The sequence below is a fragment of the Dipteris shenzhenensis genome, chromosome 31, assembly GCF_047967505.1.
Source record: "Dipteris shenzhenensis isolate YYH24624 ecotype China chromosome 31, Dip_SZ_1.0, whole genome shotgun sequence".
Taxonomy (NCBI): Eukaryota; Viridiplantae; Streptophyta; class Polypodiopsida; order Gleicheniales; family Dipteridaceae; genus Dipteris; species Dipteris shenzhenensis.
In genome coordinates, this window is record NC_141626.1 from 9,496,064 (window position 1) to 9,520,057 (window position 23,994).

General features: G+C 40.3%; 1 protein-coding gene across 2 annotated transcripts in view; it reads right to left on the minus strand.

The window, feature by feature from the left end:
• LOC147881001 (uncharacterized) overlaps window positions 1-21,253 on the minus strand; it is a 42,015-nt gene extending 20,762 nt beyond the window's left edge. Inside the window, exons 1-8 of one of the 2 annotated variants that reach the window (XM_087369847.1) lie at window positions 21,167-21,253; window positions 12,416-12,571; window positions 11,763-11,918; window positions 10,987-11,065; window positions 10,785-10,850; window positions 10,003-10,202; window positions 4,378-4,429; window positions 3,503-3,582 (exon numbers count right to left, since the gene is read on the minus strand). In XM_087369847.1, the coding sequence (XP_087225973.1) occupies window positions 3,503-3,582; window positions 4,378-4,429; window positions 10,003-10,202; window positions 10,785-10,850; window positions 10,987-11,065; window positions 11,763-11,908 (623 nt within the window). In that variant the 5' untranslated portion in view covers window positions 11,909-11,918; window positions 12,416-12,571; window positions 21,167-21,253. Of the gene's footprint in view, window positions 1-3,502; window positions 3,583-4,377; window positions 4,430-10,002; window positions 10,203-10,784; window positions 10,851-10,986; window positions 11,066-11,762; window positions 11,919-12,415; window positions 12,572-20,521; window positions 21,134-21,166 lie in introns of those variants that run through there. The other variant, XM_087369846.1, reaches the window with a different exon arrangement.
• Window positions 21,254-23,994: the final 2,741 nt, after the last annotated feature.

Below are 23,994 nucleotides of genomic sequence, written 5' to 3' on the forward strand. Positions count from 1 at the left end.
CAGTACGGGACTGTACGTAAACCGTCCGTACAGATTGTACGGACGATCTGTACGGACGACGATGGAGATGAAGCAAAAGCTTGTGGGCTGGTGATGGAGGCGAATATGCAGCAGAAGGTGAAGGGAGCACGGAGCACGGAGCTCTTGAACCTGCTCTGATACCAAATGTGAGATTTGGGGGAGAGAGAGAGCAAGAGAGTGAGCTGAGAGCTGAAAGCTTGAAAGCTTAGTTGCAATGAAGAGTGTGAGAGTACAACTGAAAGAGTTAGAGATAAGGTTTTGTCCTAGTGACAAAACCTTAGTAGTCACTAACCATAGTTAGTGAACTAACTGCGGTTAGGGGGAAAAACCTCTTAAAGAGGGAAAAGTGCCCCTAACTAGCTTATTAAATTACATTGGTCACTGCTGAATTATATCTATAATTCTAACAGAGGAATGGAGGAAAGAAAAGGCAAAGCATGAAGAGTGGGAAAAAGAGAGAGTAGGATGGGCAACTGAGAGAACCAGCCTCAACGACAAGATACAGCACTAGGGACTGAACTACAGCAAATGAGAGATACGCAAGGGACCTCAAAAGGGGGCTGCAAAGCCATGGAGGAACTTAGAGCAGACAATGCAACTCTCAAGAGGAAGAAGGCTGCCATGCAGGCAACAATGAATGGCAAACATGCATTAATTACACAACAGCTCACTAAAAGGAAAGAATAGATGCTTGAATGGACAACAGTAGTTAAAAAGGGAGCAGCAGACCCTAAGCAGGAATTCATTTCAGAAACTCTCAAGGAAAAGAAAAGGAGGGCCAGCAAAGCATTGAACGTGCTGGTAAGAGGCTTGACAGTGGGAAATACTCCAATTATAGATGCCCAAGTTTAGTTCACTAAGATGGGTGTCAATCTCACGTGTGAGACAGCTTGGAGGGTAGGTAAGGGGGAGACACCGAGAAGACCTTTAGTGCTGAAACTCCGGACTGTCATGGAGAGATCTACCCTCATGACCATGAGGGCAACTCTAAAAGGGGCAAAGATAGACTTGGATGACAACCTCACTCTCCTACAGCAGGAACACAGGAGGGAGGGAATGGTACGAGTAATGGCAGCAAGAGAGGCAGGAAAATGAGCTGCCTACAGAGATGGCAAAATGATCATCTGAAAAAGAATAGACAAGGGGGAGAAAGAGGATGTGGAATTATGATGGTGTCGGACCAATGGGCTAGGTGCACAAAGGGGTAAAGTAGCAGTGTGGAATTGCAATGGCACCCTTTGGTCCGATCCTAATACCATACACCGACAGAGACATGATCTTCTACACCGAGACCCATGAAAGCCCAGAAAGAGGGCTGCCGACAATGACAGGATATATTTGGGAATCGGCCCATAGCAAGGAGATGAGGGGGGATAGTGGGATACGGTGGTCGTGAGGCGTGGCTGTCCTTTTTAGAGCACGACCGAGACCACTCATATCTGTGATCCAGGGAGAGGAGCATGCACGACATATGTGGACTGTGGGTGCGAGTTCAGCTACCAAATACATGCCCAATTTTCATTGCAGTGTGTTACTTCCCCCCAGATACATCATCTTGTGCACAAGAAGTCACCACGCAAGGGCACTAGCTCAACAGCTCCAGAATAATCGAGGAAACACGTGAATCTGACAAAGGGCAGGTGTGGAGCAGGCATAGAAAGTTAGGTGAGCAGCTTTCAAGCTCCTGATGACCTCCAAGCAAGCTTAGAACTCCAGAAAACAGCCATCACAAATCAGCAGGAGGGTAGGCGAGTGCAAAGAGGACGCTTCCAACTGATGGAGTAAGGTAGTAGCCTGAGAATATCTGTAGGAAGTGAATTGCAATGTCCAGGAAGGATCATGGGCACGAAAGAGACAATAGCAACAGGTGGAACAAGGCACCACTGACCTTAGAATGACTCGCCACCCTGAAAGCTAGGTTTTTGTCGTTGATTTGTTCTTTTTGCGCAGATTAGCTTAAGATATCTTTAAATTAGCACCTAGTCCACTCTAGAACCTGATAGCTTAATTATATAATTACTACTAGTATGTTTTACGAGCCGATTAGCTCTAAATTATCACCTCATCAAGATCTACGAGTTGACGCAAAGACTTCTAATAGCCTGGTTTTGTAACACCCTCCCATCCTGTCCTATGGTCTGTTTGAGTCTGCCTACTTATCTTTGTATCTCTCCCCATCCTTTGCTCTAAGCCAACATCCTAGGCATTAGGCGTCATGCCATAGCTTGTAAAGCCAGTCTGCAGTCTAGTGTGCATAGTGGTATAAGGGAGCTCAAGAGGGATGTGGTTAACTTCCCCCGCACAATACTATGAAATCATACCTTCCCACTTAGAGAGTACTATCAAACTTTCCCCAAACGGTACTGTTATATCTTCCCGCGAAGGGTACTGCGAGATTAACTTCAGTGAGGTCGCCCTTATGCAATAGGCTCATTACAAGCAAAATCTTTTAACGTCTAATTTTACAAGGAATGTTAATATTGCAATCACATGAAAACAGGCAATCTATTCATCTCTATGGGAAATATCAAAGATGGAGCTGCAAAATTTGACAAACAGGCAGCAAGCTTGAGCATATTTAGAAATCTCTTTAGCAGGAAAACCAGTGAATCAGGAGGGCGCTACTAACTTTGGGCAACAGGCAGCAAGCTGTCCTATAGCCTTGAATCGTGAAGACGAGGCTGTCCTATAGCCTTGAATGTGCAGATCTTTGTAAACGAAGTCTGTCCTATCATCAGAGCTTGTGGGTGGAGAAGAAACATGTCTGAAACTCGGGCAATTGTACATCATCAACAGTACAATATGCATTTCGGGGGGGGAGTCTATTATGGCTCTTGACTATAGCGTGGAGCCCTATTGATATCAGAAGCAACCTGCAATACAAAAGGGACTGGTGTAACAGAAGAAAGGCCTCATTGCTTGTCTGAGCTATAAAGAGTTTTTTCTGATAAGATCTAAGAGTGTGATGTTCGATATCTTCCCTTGCCTGCCTTTAATTTGTGTCTATGACAATCAGCATGCATATTCCATAGCATCTACTTTTATGAAACCAAGCTTTATCACTCACGAAACAACACAAACCAAAGTCATGTTGATGTGTTAACTCATTCTGGAAAGAAGCCATGAGCAAGATATGCCAGCTAGGCCACAGTCTGATTATTATTTCCAATCTTTTATAGCTGTCAATCCTGTGTATCAACACATGCTCCTTGCTAGAGAATGTTTGTCAAAAATAATTTCTGATCATTCCAAATGTAATAGTTTTCACCTAGCATCCTATTTTATGCGATGTTGCCAAGCTTCAATTGAAAGAAAGCAACAACTCTTGATCTAAGCTACAATAGAGGAATATGAAAGCAGTAAAGAAGCTGCAGATATTCAAATCCTAATAAAATAGATTCTAACAGAACCTTGCATTGAAAATTGCATCATTCTGAAAGAGAGATAAAACAAACGTGTGTGCTCCTGAGTCCTACATCACCTTAAGAAAAAGCTGTCAGGATACATTTTCTCAAGTATGCAAAGAACTCGCTCTGCAGATTGCACATGCTGTTGCCGTTCCTGCAATGACAGCATTTTTTAGTCCTGAGTCACTAGAGGAACATAACCTACTCCATGCCAACCAATAACCACCATCGATGCATAAAGAATCCGCTTTTCTTTGCATGAAAATGAAAACTCAAAGGGTGTGTTGATATGTACATCTGTGTACATTCATATGTGTATGCATGTGTGCATGACAGGGGGGGGTGCGTGTGCGTGCGTGAGCGAGCTCGGTTTGCTAGCATTGCTTTTGGCAAGCAGTTTTGGTTATTTGGAGATATTCCACTACCCCAGACTATGTTCAGTTTTTCAGTTGGTGTCGTTATTGGGCACTGTGGTCCTTATATCATGCCTGTAACTCTCAGATCTATGGACACTCCACTGTGGATGCTTATTGTTTCTTCCGTTCCTCCCTGCATCGCAGCTATAAGTGTTCTTTCACTGTTTTTAGTTTTGTTGTACTAGTTTTCTTCCCTAGAGCAGCTATCATGTGTGTTTTTTTCAGCTTCTTCTAGCTTATGAGTAGTAGCTGTCTCACTTTGGGACAGCTATGAATGTACATTTTTCTTAATGAAAGGTTCTTTTATCCCCAAAAAAATAAAAAATTGTGTGTGCGCGCACACACATGGACGCATGGAAGTAGCACACATGTACACCAATGAATATACATAAATGTATGTTTATATGCATAGCATATTAACGAATACATATACATACATGCATGTGTAGATATGTGCATGTGCGCATGTGTGCATGTGTGCGTGCATGCGTGCATGAACATTGAGGGTGAGAAATAAAACAGAGTTCCCTTACCTGAGGAATAGAGAAAAACGCAGGCAGTATTACATGGTAGGACAGCAATAATCTGCAAAATCAAAGTACTATGAGAAACTAGAAGTCTTTACATTTTCTAAATAGCTGTTACATGATCAAAATAGCTGAGCTCCTCCCAACTCCTAAGTTACCCCAGATCAATCAGCTGCCCTTATATATACCTTCATAAGACTAGAATATATCCAATCTTACGAAAAATAACAATAATAATAACAGCGAAAGAACAAATGAAAGAGAAAAAGGGACAAAGGAAGAAGGGAGTTTGGAAGAGACATTAAACAAAATTAAGAGTAAAAGAGAAAAGTTTAAAAGTAAGCAAATGTTCTCATCAGGACCCAACCATAAGCTGCCATCTATGTTTTGAAGATTCTGGAATCTCTCGGGTAAACCAAGTGCATACTACGTTTTAAAATCTCAACCCAAATAACAAAAAAATTTGACAACAAAAACAGAAACAACAAACTAGAAAAGAAGAAAAGAATGAGAGAGAGAGAGAGAGAGAGAGAGATGCAATTAGGTTCATTGATAAAAACAAAAGGAACAGTAATTCTAACACAAGGAAACAAAAGACAAACACACACAAATATTAGAAAGCAAAGAAAACGCCAACACGAACATGAGGAACTTCTATTTTTACATTTTTTATTTTGTTTTTATTTTTATATATTTACTTATTTCAAATACAAACAATAATGATAAAATAAGGGATGGGAGGATTCCAAAACAAAACGCACCTGCATCAATTGCCATGGTCTTTGTGAGATGACATGCGGAGCAGATGGAAGTAAAAAAGACAGCATATACATGAGTGTCTAAAGCACACAAAAGACAAGACTAAACCTATGAAAAATAGCATCAGTGCTATGCGAAACTGTGCATTGACTTTTCAAAAAGGTATTGTGCCAACATTGCACAAGAGAAAAGGCAATGCATCTTGATTGAGGAACCACGGCTGTAAGCTATACAACCTCTAAGTTTCACAAAGCTTGGTACATTGATGGTGGGACAATCAAGCAATTATCTAGCAAAAAGGAAAGGTTTAGTTTCGTTGAGGGATCACATCCCAAGACCACCGTGATGAACTCAATGTTGGAATTGTCACCATAATTCATGGCAGTGACCAATGTATGACCAATAAGTGGGTTAGGGGCACTTTTCTCTCATTAGAAGTTTTTCTCCCTAACCACAGTTAGTAGTTAAGATAAGGTTTTGTTACTAAGACAAAACCTTAGGCTTGTATCTTGTTTCCTTGTCTCTTTCAGTACACTTGTGTGGTTTGCTCTCTCTTGCTCTATAATCTTGCTCTCCTTTTCTCCTTCAGAGCAGGCAACTCCTAGCTCTTCAACTCCTGTCCGCACATTTCCGTCCGTACAGCTCCCGTCAATCCATACACTGTACAGACGACTAAGCTGCTATGTTCGTACCTGCGATCCTACAGCCCGCTTGGCCGTACATTGTTCCATCCTGCATCGCCGTACAACCTGCGCTAGCCCACCATCAACTCATCGTAGAGTCGACCGTACATCTCCACCAGCAAATCGACATCCGTCCGTACACCCCGCTCGTACAATCGTACAATTTTGTACCATACAATCCGTACAATCATAACTGTACGGTCTGTCTCATCACTTCAGCTCCTACATGCCTCGAACTTCGTGCCTGCAACTACCCCATTCAATTCTTGGGCGCACTTAGGTGCTCTCGTTTTTCGTGCCATTTGCAGATTACATTTGCAAGTAACATTTGCAGGTGATAGTTGCACATTGCATTTGCGGCTTTTGATTTTACCTATAATTTTTGCAAAGAAATTTGGGGCTTTTGCAGATAATTGCAAAATAAGGGGCTTTCAGTCAATTTGTCCTCTTTCAGTTGCAATTTCTCGCAAGAATTTGGGACTTTTGGCATTCGGATGCAATTTTGCAGTGTACAGGCTGTTTGGCATCTTTGCAGCCAGTTTTGGGCTCAGATGGAGTGACATTGCATACATATGTCACTTTGGCAGTGATATTTTGGCATTTTTTTGGGTTTTGGCATTTTTTTCGGCATTTGCAAGACATCATGGTGGCATCTTGGGCCTTTGATTGGCTATGACAGTAAGCTGTCTTTGTGGACAGATTTTTTTGCAAATTTGGGTTGTGCATCTGAAATCCCAAGAAGGGATATTTCTTGTCACATTTGCTGCATTTTGTTTCCTTTGGTAGTTATGGCCCAAAACAATCCCAATGACGTGTTTGGCGTTCTCACACAGGACGATAAGTTGGACGGTACCAACTACTCTTTATGGAGTTTTATGGTACACAATATTTCAGTTGGCAAACATTTGTGGGATTATGTCATTGGAGATGAGACACGGCCAGGGAATGTGGTTGCACTTGCCACTCCTCCTCAACAAGGTGGAGAAGGGGTAGAGGACAAGGGTGGATCAGTTGTTGCAGTGGTGATTCATGTGATGCACAAGCACTTTCAATAATCTCTCTTTCTGCCAAAAGGTTTATTATTCCGCACATTCAGTCATGCAAGACCTCAAAGGAAGCTTGGGATATTTTGGAGAGTATGTTTGCAGCCCGCAATGATGCCAGGGTCTCTTTCCTGAGGAGAGTTGACTCATACTCATATGGATGAGGGTGACTCTATGTCTAAGCACCTCACTAAACTTCAGGATTTGTGAGAGCAATTGTTGAATATTAATGAGATCATTCCAGATTCAGAGATGGTTACTACCACTTTGAATTCAATTCTTGAGTCTTATCTTGGTTTACACACCTCATTGAACTCGTATTTGAGGGGGGGTGGCAACCCTCTCACCTTTCATGAGTTGATAGGGCTTTTGTTGCAGGAAGAACAAACCAAGAAGAACATGGCTTCATAGGTTGGCCATGCTTTCAGAATTCAAGCCCAAAGGGAAGGGGCAACATAACCAGCATGCAAAGCAGCCTACACATCAGCATAAAGCTGATTCTGGACAACCTTCTCACAACGCTAAGAGTGATGCAGAGAAGCCCAAGAAAAAGGACGTTTGCCATTATTGCAAGAAGCCAGGTCACCACATAGGAGAATGCAAGAAAAGAATTACCAAGGAAAAGAAAAAGGATTCAAGCATGGCTGTCACAAATGATGGTGGTGACGCTTTAGCCAACTTAGTAGAAGAATACTATGCCTTTTTTACTTGCATTTCTGATTTTCAGGTGGCTGCTCCGGATAGTACAGCCACATCTGAGGATGACTCTTACGCTTTTTTGACTTACAGTTATGATCCTTCTAAGGATGCATGCTCTTTCAATGTCAATGAGACATTGAATAATTGGTACTTTGATAGTGGTGCCACCAAACATATCACTTCCAAGAAGTGTTTGTTTGATTCTCTGCATCCATCACCAGCTAGAAAAAGGGTGTCTTGTGCAAATGATTCTTCTTATTCAGTTCATGGCATTGGTGAGATTGTACTTATAGCCACAGATGGCACAAATTTCAGAATTCATGATGTGCTTTATGTGCCTAGAATCAAGAAGAATTTGCTTTTAGTGTCCTCTCTCAATAAAAGAGGATTTCAGGTTGTCTTTGAAGATGACAAGTGTGCATAAAGAAGATGATTATGCCTTGAGACTATCTGGCACACAGTTTCGTGGTCTTTTTCAGCTTGATGCTTTTGAGAAAAAATCAGATAATGCACTTGCAGTTTCTACTCCCATTGTTGCTATGCAGAATGCGGAGTTATGGCATGCCAGATATGGGTATGTGAGTTATGGCAGCTTGATGACACTTCAAAAACATTCTATTTACCTCCCTTGGAGTTACCTCCCTCTCATGCCTGTGAAGGGGGCATACTTGGAAAGATGCACAGGTTTCCCTTCAAAAAGGATGGTGCAGCAAGAGCTATTAGAAAATTACAGCTCATTCATAGTAATGTCTGCGGTCCCATGAGGACTCCTGCATTGGGTGGTTATCTCTATTATGTCACATTTATTGATGACTACTCAAACTACACTTGGGTCTATGGTTTGAAGGAAAAATCAGATGTGTTTAAGCATTTTCAACACTTTGTGGCAAAGGTTGAGAATGAAACAAGACTCAAGGTGCCAAATATACGCACAGATAGAGGGGGGGGTATATGTCTCATGAATTTGAGGCTTATTTGAAAGAGAAAGGCATCACACATCAACTTACAGTGAGGCTCACCCCTCAACAAAATAGCAAAGCTGAGCGGAATAATAGAGCTCTTATGGCGATGGATAGATGCATGCTCACTAGCAAAAAGTTGCCTCACAGGTTTTGGCTTGAGGGTCTCATGTATGCCAACTATGTTTTAAATCGGGCTCCCACTAAGGCTTGAAAACAAAGACTCCTTATGAAGTTTGGCATGGAAGAAAGCCTCCAGTGGAACATTTTCGTGTTCTTGGATGTGTTGCATATGCCCATCTGCCTGTTGAGTTTCGACATAAGTTGTCAGACAAGGCACTTAAATGCATATTCATTGGGTATAGTGCGGTTACCATCTCTACAATCCTGCTACATGCAAGATCTTTGTCAGAAGAGATGTAATCTTTTCAAAAAATTCAGCAAAGGCGCACAGCCACTATGCGCAAATTGCACTTTCCCAAATTGCTCAGACATTAGTTCTCTTAAAAGAGAGAAGATTATGAGGTGCCCCACAAAAGGTCAGACTGGAATAGATAAACAAGCCATATGCTCATTTGTAACAACAAAACTTCAACTTGCAACATTAAAAATCTTTACTAAGCATCATGATGACAACAGATGTCTCAGCTACTACTCATGAGTCATGAGCCACTATTTCTTAAAACTTGACCTGCATGCAGCCTCTTTAGCAAGAATATCTTCAGAGAAATGCTTTCCACTCTTCAATTAGGCATTTGTTGATCACAACATCACAATGTGATTCTTCAAAGCCTTGTAGCACCCACAAATCAAGTAGTGTTTCTCTGAATTCAGCAATTCTTTTGCAATTGCCTTTGACTCTTGTCACCACATTAGCCTCCGTGATATTACAAACCTCCATCTCCACTAGCATGAGTCATTATCGCATGAATTTCCTCGCTCTGCAGGAGCCTCTTATCAAGCTCGAGTTTGTTCAACTCCACTCCACCTTGGCGCACCATTGATCTGGGTCTCTGAAGCAAATGACACTTTGTCATGATCCATATCAATGCTTCCATCATGTGACCCTGAGACACATTGCTCTCATCAAGTGTCTCTTTCAAATAATGTGATTGGGCAATTGGAGGGGTTCAATTCACATTTTCGTGGCATTTTTATCTGGAATATTGCTCATAGTAGTAGATCTAAGCACTGACACTGACCATTTTTTATGTATTGGAATATTTAAAAAAAGCCCAATTTTGTGTCAAAACAAGAATGACAGAGCTGGTAGTGCAGGCAACATCACAGAGCGGTGTAGAAGTCAACAGCTGCAAATTTTCAAGTGATTGATTCCCAATGTGCTTTGATATAGGTCATACTATGCCTCAGTATAATAAGGCAACTATGTGCAAACAAGGACATCAGTTTTGACGATCGTCTTGGTGTATCTCTTTCAGTTGTCCTTCAATTTAGGTGCAAAATTATTAAAAGGGGTTTATGACCTACATGCCCGATACTGAAGATCGAAGACCACCACCACGGAGAGCCTCTTCAATTGCACAAAGTCCTGCCTTCCGGTCACTAGGAAAACCCAACACTGACAGTAGGCGTAGTAACTTTGGAGGCAACATGGAGATTGCTAAACTGAAGCCACCAAACCCGATTTTCACAGCACCAATATCATGTTTGTTGCCAATTAAATTACCCTGCATGAATTGCCCACGCTAAGTTATGGAATATAATTCACATGTGCAGTAAAAATAACACAACCAAGAGAAAAAAAGTATAATGGCTCAATAACATTGATATTAGCAAAGAGGCAGGAATGAATACACAGTGCAACCTTGTTTTTATTTCTTCCTTAATGTTAGAATTTAGGTTACTACTACCAGCAAAGTCCAAGCATTATGTTCAAACTATAGGATGAAAGCTTTGACTTTATTCATTGCTATGTCAAAATATATATCTGGATGAATCCAGGACTGCAGCTTTATCTTACATTAGCCTAATGAACCAAGAGGTTAAAAACCATTAAACTCTTGTCTTACATAGCAGGCATGAGCTACTATGGCATAGCCATCAATATCCTCTGCACCCAACCGTGGCTATAGACCAAAGTATAAGCATATTCTCTTACTCATACACACATCCACAGACACACGTGAGCTTCCATTTAAATACAACACTTCATACCGAATTTATGTTAGCACTCTGAAGTATGGGGAAAACGCAGCAATGACAAAGGCCAAACGAAATGCCATGCAAAGAAACTTTTACAAGTTAAGAACCTTTGTCTGAAGAATATTATTACAGTGCTTGTAACCACGAATTGCCCTCCGAATCAGCAAGGCCGCCTGAAAGACCAACAAAACAAAATGTGAAGATATCAGCCATCCACAGAAGGAGACAAGTGCAAATGATATAGCATCCTCAATATGCATGCTAATATTGTCATCCTCCGAAAAAAGAATAGAAGTGACAAATGCAAACCTTAAAAAATGCTGATATTGATTCCTCAAAAAAGCAAAGAAGTGCTGACAAATACGTGGCCTCTGCTTCAATGATGCGACTGAGGCCAGAAACCATAGCCAACAGAATACATGAGCATCGTTTAACACACATAGAGACTTCTTTAACCAGTTATCCCAAATCTGTTCATAAAAGAAACTAAAAAGATCGCAAGAAGAAAAGACAACACTTTGTCGTGAGTTAACTGGCTATTGAGGCCTGGGACAGATGCTTTGTGTACTAAGAAAGCAGTGAAACGCCCCCAAATAATAAGAACTGGTATCTAAAAATAGAGAGACTTATAACAGGCAAAAACATTGCTTTCACCCCATTAAAAAAAAACATTTCTTGCTGACCATTTTAATTGTGAGGCAAGTCAAGAACTTGTTTTCTACTGAGCTTTTCAGAAACCATCAATCTCATGCTTTTGTTTTCTAACATAGGTCATTATTTTTTACTTTTGATAGCTGGTTAAGAGGCCCTGCAAATACAAACCAAAGGTGCACTTTGAAGTATCATGAAGATCAACAACTCCAAACTAACATAAATGTGAGAAATTATCAAGGCATGTGACTCCCCATCCCAGGAAGTCACAATGGGAACAGAGCCATAGTTCTCATAGACCTCAAATCTATCAGTAAAAAAGCCATATGCATTCAAAATCCTCATGAAGAATGAAAAAAAACCATAATAAAAAGTAAATAGCAAAGGCTTTCAAGTTCTAAAAAATATGTACACAACACAATCTTTCCCCTTACCAGCTCAGCTCCTCTTCAGACATGTCCACCGATTTAGGAGACTGTGTTAAAAAGTACCCCATGCCCCAAGATGCTATACTTTGAGCCCATCCTTGCTTAGGTATGTGCTCTCCAGCCAAGGTTGCCGCATGTTGCAACCTCTCCATTGCTTGTTTCCTGCACCCTAAAAATTTTGGATCAACAAATAAACAATCTAAAAGAAAAGAAAGACCACCTTGGAGTTAAATTTTGGAATCTTGAACACTGCATCAAGGAATATATGCTGACAAAATATAAACATTTTCAAAAGATCATCAGCACTGGCAGCTTCCCTAAAGTTTGGAAGCTCAAAGACACATCAAAAATATATGCTAAATTCGAACCAAGCAAAGCCAGTCTTTGAATACAGAACCACCAATTGAAGACTTGAAGGAGCAAGGAGAGGACATTCTCCAACTTTTTGTAGAGATTCAAAGATAAACTCTCAATAAGGATAAATTACACACAGCTCGCGTTCAAATAAGCATCTGACTATGTAGATTTGGATATCCACTAAATGCTTTTTTACAAAGAAACCCCCTTCAGCTTATTCCTAGCCTTAGGCCAAATGAGGAATAAATCAGAGTTTTTTTCGGGTATGACAGGTTCTGATGTCTCAGAGAGGAATGAACCACCTGTCTTCCTCAGCACCAGTAATTCCTGCTTTCGCAAAAAGAATAACTGCATGACAATGGGTGAAAATGGGCACAGCACCAGGAACATTATCCCTTGATCCTGCCCTGTCTTCTATAAAAGCCTCTGCTTCATCGAACTTCCCTTGAAGAAACAACCTGCAACCATCCATCATTATTCAAGACATTCTCTCAGAGCTAAGTCCTGAAGCTATAGACCCATGTCTACAATTTTTTAACTCTAAAAGATTCTTCATATCATCTTAAAGAACACCCCAGATCCATTACACAAAGCATGAAGTCCCATGATTCGTACAGCAGCTTCAGACCTCAAGCGTGACGTATAACACAGTTGCGGTATAAAATTGATACTGTGAACAGACTTTTAATGCAGTTTAGGCATAGAATTGATACTATGAATACACTAAAATGTGAAAGTGGCTTTGCACATGTTCGAAATCCTCCGATGGCGCATGTAAATGCATACAATTTGGCTGAGAAGACATCAGGTGACACAACCACGATAGCTCCTGGGAATCCAGACCTGCACACAAGCACAAACATCCAATCATAGAACCACAAAGAGAGGCGCAGGCATGCTCACCACCCTCACGGGTCCGGGACCCATAGAATCCGAGCATCCCCCGAGCCACAAGCTGGGATGCTGGCATGACCATCTACATTTAGCCAGTCCACAACATTCTGGCATCCCATACCACTAGGAGGCGCCCATAGGGCCTCAAAACAGCGCTGGGAATCCGGGCTACACTAGAAAGCTGGTGCTCCTCCGCAACACAGGCCAAGATCCAAACCAGCAATCAAGAGCTAGACATTCTCTGACTTGCATGAGTGAAAACTGAACCCCCTCAGCCCCTTATATAGGCTCTAGCCCAGTGCTGTTAAAAATAGCAAGACCCATAACTCGTCCATTGCCCTTGCAACCCAACCTGAGAATCGCCTGCCTAGCCCCTAGCCTCCCCAAGCTATCAAAGCTAGTCCTGTGCGCCTAAGCACACGTCAGATGCAATCCATGCACATGACACTCCCCTTCTTCTAAGAACTCACTCCTAAGTTCATAAGAATGTTCATAAACTCTCTCTGAAGATTAGTCAATGTCTCCCATGTAGAGTCCTCCTCGACACGATCCTTCCACTTAATCTTGTATTCCATGATCGTCCTATTTCTAACTATATGTTCACGAATACTCTCGGGCTCGTGTGGTATAAGGGTCAAATCTTCAACCTCTATGAGTTCCTGAGGAGTAACTCCTTGATCCTCAACACCCAGTACTTCTTTCAACCTATTAACGTGAAAGACTGGATGAATCCTTACATTAGGAGGCAAATCCAGTTCATATGCAACTTGGCCAATTCTTAGGATAACCTTAAATGGACCACAGTATCTAGGGGATAATTTTCCAACCTCTCCAATACTGAGGCTCTTGGATTCCTTGGTAATACGCAAGTATACCATCGTTCCAATAGAGAACTCTCTAGGCGAACGATGTCTATTAGCATAAAATATATCCCTGTCTTGGGCACTTCTAATAGACTCCTTGGCAAACTACAAAATCTCTTGCATGTCTTGCAAGAATGTCTTCGCAACATCATTCTTGATTCCCTTGATTCCGACCATTATTGGAGACTTGGGTTGAAACCCGTACATAAGCATAAATGGACTGAACCCAGTACTAGAATGCTTTGCACTGTTGTAAGCAAATTCAACCATGGGGTAAGTAATCTTCCCATGAAAACCTAGCAGTCTCTTCTATCCCCTCCTCCCAGAGTTCTTCTTGTTGCCACCCCATCCCCTTGCACAAGGAGGGTTTATTAGGCCTGCATTCGACGATCCCTTCTCCTACCAAGTCCTCTTATTTAATATACCTTTGTAAGACTAGAATAAGTCCTCTTATTTAATGTCCACATGCAACCCCCTTGGGCCCTTGAGAGATTTGGCACCCTAGAGCAGCACTCTAGTCTCTCATGTGCCCTTTCAGGTTGAGAAGCCTTATTACCTCTTCCTATCCTTCTATCCAAATGGGGATAGGAGTCATCTAAGTTTGACTTGCTCATCTGAACTCCTTTAGGGACAGCTTGAGACGGCCTTCCTTCCACGAGAGGTTCTCTCTCAACCAATCCAGCACAATCCAATAACAATCGGTCCAGGAAAAAAAAAGAGGATGTACAGCGCCAAAAGGCCAAGATAGAACACTTCAACCAATTCGAAAGAATGCAGACCAGAGTGGTTGAATTGTACTTAACTAAGCCCACAAAAGCACTACGTCCCCAAATTTTAAATGGGATCCTAAAGGGCTTGAAGGTGTTTGTATGGCCAAAGAACCACTTCTTGGGAGTGCGACTCCTATTGAAAATCCATCACTGGTCTCACAAAGCAAAAAGCCTAGAAAGTTTAAACCCAATGTGAGAATGAAGAGTAAAATGGTGAAGAGTAACAAAAAAGAAGAACAAGGGAGCACAGATGAATTGTACCAAATATCTTCCAATGGAGCTAGCAGCCAAGCAAGAACAGGTGTAGCTAGTTTTACAAAGTACATCTTTACTCCATGCAAAAGGAGTAGATGGCTCCCTCTCTACAATCACGAAAAGAAAGATAATCAAACATACTTTAGCAATGGATGAGTATATAGTGTTCTTAGTGTTTAGAACACACAACATGGAGCCCCCTCAATCGAGCCGTAATAACGAGATACAAAAATTACTACCATGCAATGATTCATACATAAAGGCATAGAGATTGGCTACCAAATAGAAAATTGCACAGTGAAAGAGAGAATAGAGTAAGCTGATAATAGAGAGGTGAACAAAGAAACATGACTCTCTACCTAAGTTGAGACCACAACATAATACTACAAGGGGAGTAGTAGAATAAATGCAAGCTAAATGGGTCAAGAAAACCATTGCTTTAGATTTTAAAGAGCTCCCACTACCACCAATTTGTAAATGCACTAAAGATTAGATTGTGATGTGACACCTCTCCAACCTTACCTTAGACAATTATTAACAGTGTAACATCTAATCCAGGTATGTAACATTGGTACCCGTTTTAAGATTCCCTCAGAAATTCATTAAAATTATAACTTTTTCAAAAAAAAGTCATATTTTGCGGAGTGAATTTTTCAAAACTTTTTTAATTCTATCAATTTTGGTACATAATGCCCGCAAATTAATAAGGACCTCGACTACAAAACACAATATCAATGTGTTTAAAAAAATCAAGAAGTCTATAATTTTTTTCCTTTCTTTGACCTTTTATTTTCAATAGAAAAACTACATGATGCAACTTTCATTCCTGCGTATAGTAACATAACCTTATCAAAATTCTCAAGTTGAACTTTGTAGTATCACATAAAGTACTGAAAGAATAAAAAAATATCATCAAATTAATGGAAAAAAGTAAATGCCTCCTTCAAAACATTCAACGCATATGGATTCTCAAATGTCTTAAGAACACTTGTCTATTGAAACAATTCAAAATCACAAAATTGTCAATATAATTCCATAACTAGAGTCTAACTCAATTTTCCCATATGTGTCATCTACATCATCTTCATAACCATCCCCAACAACAAATTAATAGAAAAAACTAAATGTTCAAAACATTCAAAGCATATGGATTCTAAAATGTCTTAAGAACACTTGTCTATTGAAACCATTCAAATTCAAAAAACTGTCGATACAATTCCATAACTAGAGTCTACTCAATTCTCCCATGTGTCATCTACCTCATCTTCATCACCCTCCCCAGTCTGGGTTTCCTGTATGGGTTTCTCAATCACTTTCTCTTTCACAACCTCCTTCTCCCATGTATCAGCTACCGCCTGCCTCCGTAAAACCGGGTTTCAATATCTCAGGAGGTTGGGGTTCCCGTGATAAGGCTACCACCGAATCTTCATCGAACTTCCCACCTTTCAAACCAAGATCCTGATGCTCATCAGGCAAGTGATGAATAGCAGTCACTCTCTTCTTTATGTAATCACATTGAATAGGATCTTTTTAAACTGCAAATTGGCTAGCTGACTAACCTTGCGGGAGACCAAGGACAGACACTATCGGAGCCATCCCTTGCGTGCATGCTCAGTCCAGTAAGGGGATGCTCAGCAAGGTTCGCAGCTTCGGGTGATTTTAGAGACAACCACTTCCTTCTACCACCAGCTCTTCCAAGAACAGGAGCAGACTCCACAGGTGCACGCAGTCAAAGAGGAGGTGTCAACCCACATCCCCCCAGTGGTTTCTCGATGATGATGAAATAATTCAAGACCCCCTTCACTAATACAGAGCTCCTTAAGGCCTCAATGCCCTCCCAGTGTAAAAATGCCCAAGGGCAGATGGCCTCTGTCAACTTTCTTTCACATCTTTTGGGAGATCTTGAGCACCCCATTATGCCTAGCCTTTCCTGGTTGAGTGTCACGATGGTGTGGCAACAATTCTCAATCGACCTCATCTAGACCAACCAGCAATGTCAAGAGGAGCTTGAGCGCCAACCTCAATCTGGCACCCAGAGGTTATCTGCCGCTACTTCAAAATCTAGCATAAGTCTAGATGAATCTAGGAACATCATCCTCTAAATAGTAAAAACACAACACAATAGTCACTCATAAGGTTAAAAAACCACAACCCCATCATGCATAGCAAGGACTAGCTACTATGATATCCCCACTGATGTCATCATCACCCAACAGTGGTGGGTGTAGACAATAGTATAAATATATGCTCTCACACATACAAATCCACTCACCCACACATACTTGAGCATCCATTTAAACAAAGGTCTTCGAACTACGATTCTGTTAGCACTCCGAAAGTGCAGGGCGGACTCAACAATAACAAAGGCTAGCACTAAAGACTAATCAAAAAGTAGTCCACATTCTCTTAATTCAAACTACAACTGCTTGTGAAGACTATAAGATTCCATTTTTAAGCGAGGGGGGAGCTTGGACAATCTAGCTGATAGGGCAATGCAGCACTTAAGATAGAAAGATATACCTTTGTAAGACTAGAATATATCCAATCGTACAAATTCAAATTTTTGTTCTTCTAAAACCCAAAATTCTACAAATAAAATAAAAGAGAAGAAAAATGAGGTCACCAAAAATAAATAAATAAACAAAAATAAAAACAAAAGGTAGACATACTTAGCAAGCAAAGCAATGCTTATGTCGTCATCAATGCCCAAGCATAAGCAGCTATATTGGGTTTCTAAAGACCCGTAGGGTCTCTTGGGCAAACCCAGTGCTTACTAAAATACATCAAATGAACAAAAGAGAAAGATAACAAGAAATAAAGAAAAAGGTGACAAAGCAAAAAGAAACAAACAAATCAAGAAACAAAATCGAGCCAAAAAAAAAAGAGAGCAAAATCTCTCTCTCTCTCTCTCGCCAAAAAAAAAAGAGAGCAAAATCTCTCTCTCTCTCTCTCTCTCTCTCTCTCTCTCTCTCTCTCTCTCTCTCTCTCCATGTGTGTATGAAAGAAAGAATTTACAAAATGAATGAATGATTTAAAACATAAAAACTAAAGAAACCTCTTACACATATGTACCGCTTCCTACAAAGATGCAAATTACCTTCCTAACTTTGAAAGCACATGCATACTCAATTTAACTCTCTTTTGAAACTAAAAGAAAACTGTCTGTTCAGCTCCCGCTTTTTGTTTTCAGCTACTTTCAATCATTTTAAACATGCCTAAGACCCATACACCGTAGATAAAAGACTTCATATAGATTGTGCATACTTTTTTCATTCTTTTTCTTGGATTATACTTCTTGTGTATTAGCAAAGTGATCAAATTGCTACATTGAGTAATTCAAGATTCCTTAGTTGTACAAAGGCAAGAAAATCTATGGAATTGGGAAGAAATGACTCCATATTTTGTCAGATAAGAAATGTTTGAGTCAATGTGAGGCATTTTTATACTGTGTAAACCACTATATTCAGGTTGTTCACATTTATCATATATATGAACCTCTAATCCTACGGTAGAATGAGACAATCTAAGATCTAAGAAAACACAAGAATCCCCTCTTGAAGTGCAGTTAACTTTGCTAAGCTTATGTAAAATGGTAGGGCAGGTATTGATAGAAATAAGACGTTGCATAAACTCAAATTCATAAGTGAAAAGATTAGTGCCCATAGGGATTTCTATAATTTGTTGAAACAAAGAATCACCTATTGCGATGTAAAGATTATCTAAAAGAAAATCTATCCAAGAGCAAACATCTTCAATACTTATTACCTTTGAGTATCTTTTCTTTCTAGAATCAATGTCATGATGTTTATTAAATCCACAAAAAGTCAAAAGATAAAGTTTTTTTCTGCACTTTTAGCACTTTGCATCTATCTTTGTCAAATCTCAGCTTAAAAACTTCAGCCATTAGCTTTTTAAACCCACAAGCTGTCGTCCCATTCAAGGCACCCAAATTGCAGCAACACATTGCCAAGCTACCCCACGATGTCCACATCAAACCAGCAGGAGGTTGGACAGAGGACCCACGAGCTCTCGTCCCCCCATCAAGGCACCCAAATTGCAGCAACACAGTGCTGAGGTAAGTCACGATGCCAATGGCAAGAAGTGGAGCAAGGGACAGCCACAGTAGATCTCGGACATGTTCCACAGTCATGTGCCAATGGGAACCCCAATAAGGCCCGCATAGTGCCCAGAATCACTCAAGCCTCCTGTACTCAGTTCTTAGGGGTGTCTAGCTACCCCATGATGCCCACATCAAACCAGCAGGAGGTTGGACACAGGACCCATGAGCTCTCGTCCCCCCATCAAGGCACCCAAATTGCAGCAACACGGTGCCGAGGTAAGTCACGATGCCAATGGCAAGAAGTGGAGCAAGGGACAGCCACAGTAGATCTCGGACATGTTCCACAGTCATGTGCCAATCAGAACCCCAATAAGGCCCGCATAGTGCCCAGAGTACACTCAAGCCTCCTGTACTCAGTTCTTAGGGGTGTCTAGTACACCTCTAGTTCCCCTAACAATAGTGGTGTTTTGACTCATGATCAATCACACTTTACTATACCACACCCCCCAAACCGTCGGTCGTTAAGTTAGATAAAACTTCTACAATATTTTCAGTCACGCAACTACGTTGATGTAACTTCTGGAGGACAGTAGTTGCCAGTAGCAGATGGTAGGTTAGGTGATCCTTCCTAGTCTGGTGTAAAGGAAGTAGACAGTAGGGTTCATTTCCTTTGCATTTATCCCTCTCTCAAACCCTCCCATATCAGAGTCGCTGGCATGCTTACTCTTAACTCTATCCACATTGCAGTAGCTTGGCAAAACCATCAACTTCCACATTAACCTGTCTTCTTTAAAAGTGTCCTGCATCCTGCGGCCTTTGGGGCATCTGTTCAGCCTACAGGCAAACAGAACAATTTTGGCAAATATGCTGAATGAAGATGTACTTCTCTCACATTATGAGCCAACGGCAAAGTAACGTTCATGGACGTTCTTCTTTGTCCCCTTTTGGGGGGCAAACTAACTTGTTCCTATGGCGAGCTCGGCTGCCATATCTATTGCTTCGTTATTATCTCTCAGAATTTGGGAAGATCTCTGGAGCTGCTGGTTTGTCTGGCATCCAGGGATCTGGAAATGCAATACAACGTGTGTAAGAGTTGAGATAGTTGCAGAAGCTCGTTCTTTTTATAGAGCTCCATTGTACCTTTTGTCCCCATATTTCTTTAAACTGGGGTATTTTACAAAGTTATTGAGCCTTACAATTTATTACGCCAATAGAACGAGAGCACTGTTGATACAATCCCAGATGTTTTTAGGAGCTTTTATTCGAGACGCATAGAAAATACTGTGGTCAATCACCATTCCTAGACTGTCTTCTGGCTTTTCAAAGCAAGCCCGCAACCCTTTTCTGAAGATCTTGTCATGGCCTAAAGCATGATAGCCAAGCCTACAATTAAGCTTCCGCCCCTTCCCGCGGCTCAATATGGCTTCCATTAAATAAATGATAACCAGCTTAAGTCAAGGTTAACTTTCAACTGAAACAGCACTGTGATGCCATCTGGTCAAAAAACTTGAAACCGCTCCATAGTTCCTCCGCGACAATCAGACCTTAAAACAACACTGCTCTCACCTCAAGGCGTTTTCTGCTTCATCGCAGGTCTGAGCTGTCGCAGATCTCTGTTGAACGTCGGCCATGATAAAAGTGAGATATTCGAAAAAGTCTCACACAAAGTCGTTTCCTTCCCTCATTGGGTCACAACTCGAAACCCCGCTCAAGCTGCAAAGCTGATGCTGGGGAACGAGGCAGGTCATCAAGGCCTTGCAATTGGGCATGTGGGCGCTTCGCCCATAAGGCCGAAAGGAGGGAAAGTGAGGGAAAAAGACCAGAAAGGACAGAAATCTAGAGAAGGGAGAGGGCAGGGGAGGGAAGGGAGCAGAGGCGAGGTCGAGAGAGATGGTTAAGCAGGGAGAAGGGAGGGGGAAGGAGCAGGGGAAAGGAAGGAGCAGAGAAGGAAGGCAACAGAGTTGAGAATGGTGTTGTTGATGAACACACTACACCTTGCTTTCGCCATAGCTGCCAAGATTCCTACCTTATTACTTGCTTACAATACTCTCTAACCTTCCTCTATTATCTCACTCGGAAATATTACTCTTAGGAGCATCTGCCTCACTTCATTGAGCATATCACATCCTTGGACAGAATTTCCATGAGTATGGAGCATATCACATGTTTCAATAAAGAGTTGTCTCCACATCAACCATTCAGACAACTCACCATCAGTTCAATTAATGCCACCGCCCACCATGAATTGGTTTTGCACCATCCTAGTTTGATCACTTTCGAGTCTCACACACAACCCTTCATCACCTCGAAACCTTTTATCCTTTTCGCTCCACTCCCCATGGGACCTCTATTGCATGCTCTTGGTGATGGTCACACACACATACACACACAGAAATCTTGTGATTGTGTAGTTGTAAAAATGCACTCAATTGTAGCCCCCTTGCAAAAAAAGGGGCAATAATTGTGTTTTACCTACTCAACTCCTTACAACAAATCTATGCGCATATAGGGGCCTCTCTACTTTCCAAACCTACAGCAAAGTTCCAATTTTGATGGGAAAAATAATCATGATGTCCAAGGAAATGTGCAAACTTTCTAAAGAAACTTTGTTAGGAATGAGAGAACATTAGATATGTTAGAGAAGCTCCACCCAAATGCAAGAAAGCTTCCACACAAAAAGAGGATAAAATGTAGCAAATTTTGAGTTTGTGTCTCCCTTCTAAAGGCACCATGTACTTAGACTTTACATGATCAAATTGTAGGTTTCCATTGTGTTGTTTTATTATTGTGGCAATATTGCGATGAAGACTATGTAACTATATCATATAGAAAACCACATGATATGTTGGTGTTTTCCACTAGATGATTCGCTCATTGTACTTTTGTTGATATAAATAATTGTCAATAGTCCAAGTGTTGTTAGGATTTACGAATGTGGACTCTATTGTCCATTCTAACATTATCCATCATTGCAATATGTTAAGAAGTCTAAGTGATTCAGAATGCCTTGCAATTTGTAAATGTAGATGCCTTCATTGATTGGGGGAGTCTAACCCCATTCTAACCTTTCCACCAAGTATGTCAAGAAATCTACGTGATTTAGAATGCCCTGCAAAATGTGAATATATTGATGTATACATGTGCAAAGGTAAAGAGTTTTCGGCCAGGTTGGAACTTTGATTTGTGGTATGTCTCTAATAACTTTGATTTGACAATATCTTTGTGGAGGTCAACTTCTTTTTGCATACAAATCAAGGTGACCCAACAAAGAATGTTGGAAACTTTATCATCTCACTATTCTCATCTTTAAATAGTTGTTATTAATCTTCACATGGAGCAATGTATTTCATAATAGCTTCATCATTGCTACTTGTTTTGCAATTGTTGGGATATGAGTCACTTTTGTAATTTTTATATTTTTGACTTTTCAATTCCACTACCTTAGGCAATCATGTTTAAATGATTAATCAAGGTTTCATTACTTAAAATATGATTTTCCTCATTGAAAGCTACATTTATAAGTTCATAAATTACTTTCATAGAGATGGGTGGTTATACTTTATTAATTAAGAAGACCTTATACAGGGTTTTTGAAACACCCACCATATCCTAACTATTCACACAAATGGGTCTCCAAGAGTTAAAAAGCATTTTCTCATATAAGTTTGGATTGTAAAAAGAGTCGCACGCAACAAAGAGTTCTATTATGAAATAAAGTTTACATAAAATGAGAGAGAGAGAGAGAGAGAGAGATTATTATTGTTGTTTTTATTGGGGTATTGCAATTTTAGAAGACTCTAAAGAGCAAATCATAGAAAGCCTTACCAATTGATATAATTGTTTTGATGAATTTGCAAATCTTTGTACGAATTTGGTAGAAACTCAAGAATCTAAGAGGTATACCATAGGATATTGTTTTACTCTAGGTGCAATTATAGTTCCATGGTGAAGGGAGGATCCCATATTAGATAATCTAACCATGTGGAGCCCACCTCCTCTCATGTCCAAGCATATCATGCCATAGGTAGTAATTATAGGATAACCATGAACATATTTATACAATAACGAGCCAACCAAAAGATAAAATAAAAAGTGATGGTTTACTAGTTTCTCTCACAACACCTATTTCTTCAAGTCTAGCATAAAGTATTTAAAGGATTAATTATTTTTCAAGGATAGGAAGATATACTAGCTTCATAATGGATAGACCATAATGAAACATAGTGTACTTTAATGATGCAACACTACACCTCCATCACCTTATAATGTACGAAGGCTATGCAAAAATTAATTTTACAAAAACTAACTACAATGTGTTTGAGCTTTCTTTCACATTATGTTACTTGTTTACTTTGGTTAGGGATATTTAATGAAATGGGCACACTCATGAAGGGATCATTATGTTTACTTGTTTACTTTGGTAAGGGATATTTAATGAAATGGGCACACTCATGAAGGGATCATCATCTATTTGTCTCATGAAGTTCAATTTTTTATCATTTTGTAAATGCTTTTCATTAGGATCCAACATGGATAGAGGTCTCTCTTGAATGATTTGATACTTATCTTGAGTATTATTGCCAAAGGGTCTATTATTTATGCATGTAAATTTTATTTTGCATTCCATTTTATGCATATAATATGCATTACAATTTATAGGCTTAATTCCAATTCCACACTTGGCATTCATAATTTTAAGACTTGATTATGCTTATTTTATGTTGTAATTCACTTCTTGCCTATGGTGCCATTGCTATACTTTATGTAACACATCACATGTTCGACTCATAAAATGATGATTTCCAATACATCTCTTCTTTTAAATTTTGCCAAATATCATTTTGATGAGCTGATATGATCACATGATTCATGCACCATGATGAAATGTGATAGTTTTATTTCTTTTACGGAATATCAAAATTGTGTTAGCAAGAAATAAAGATGGATACAGATTGGAAAAAGTACCCTCCTGACTTAGGTAGGCGAAGTACTAGATGATCACCAAGTCAACCTATAAGGATTACTGTTAACAATATTTG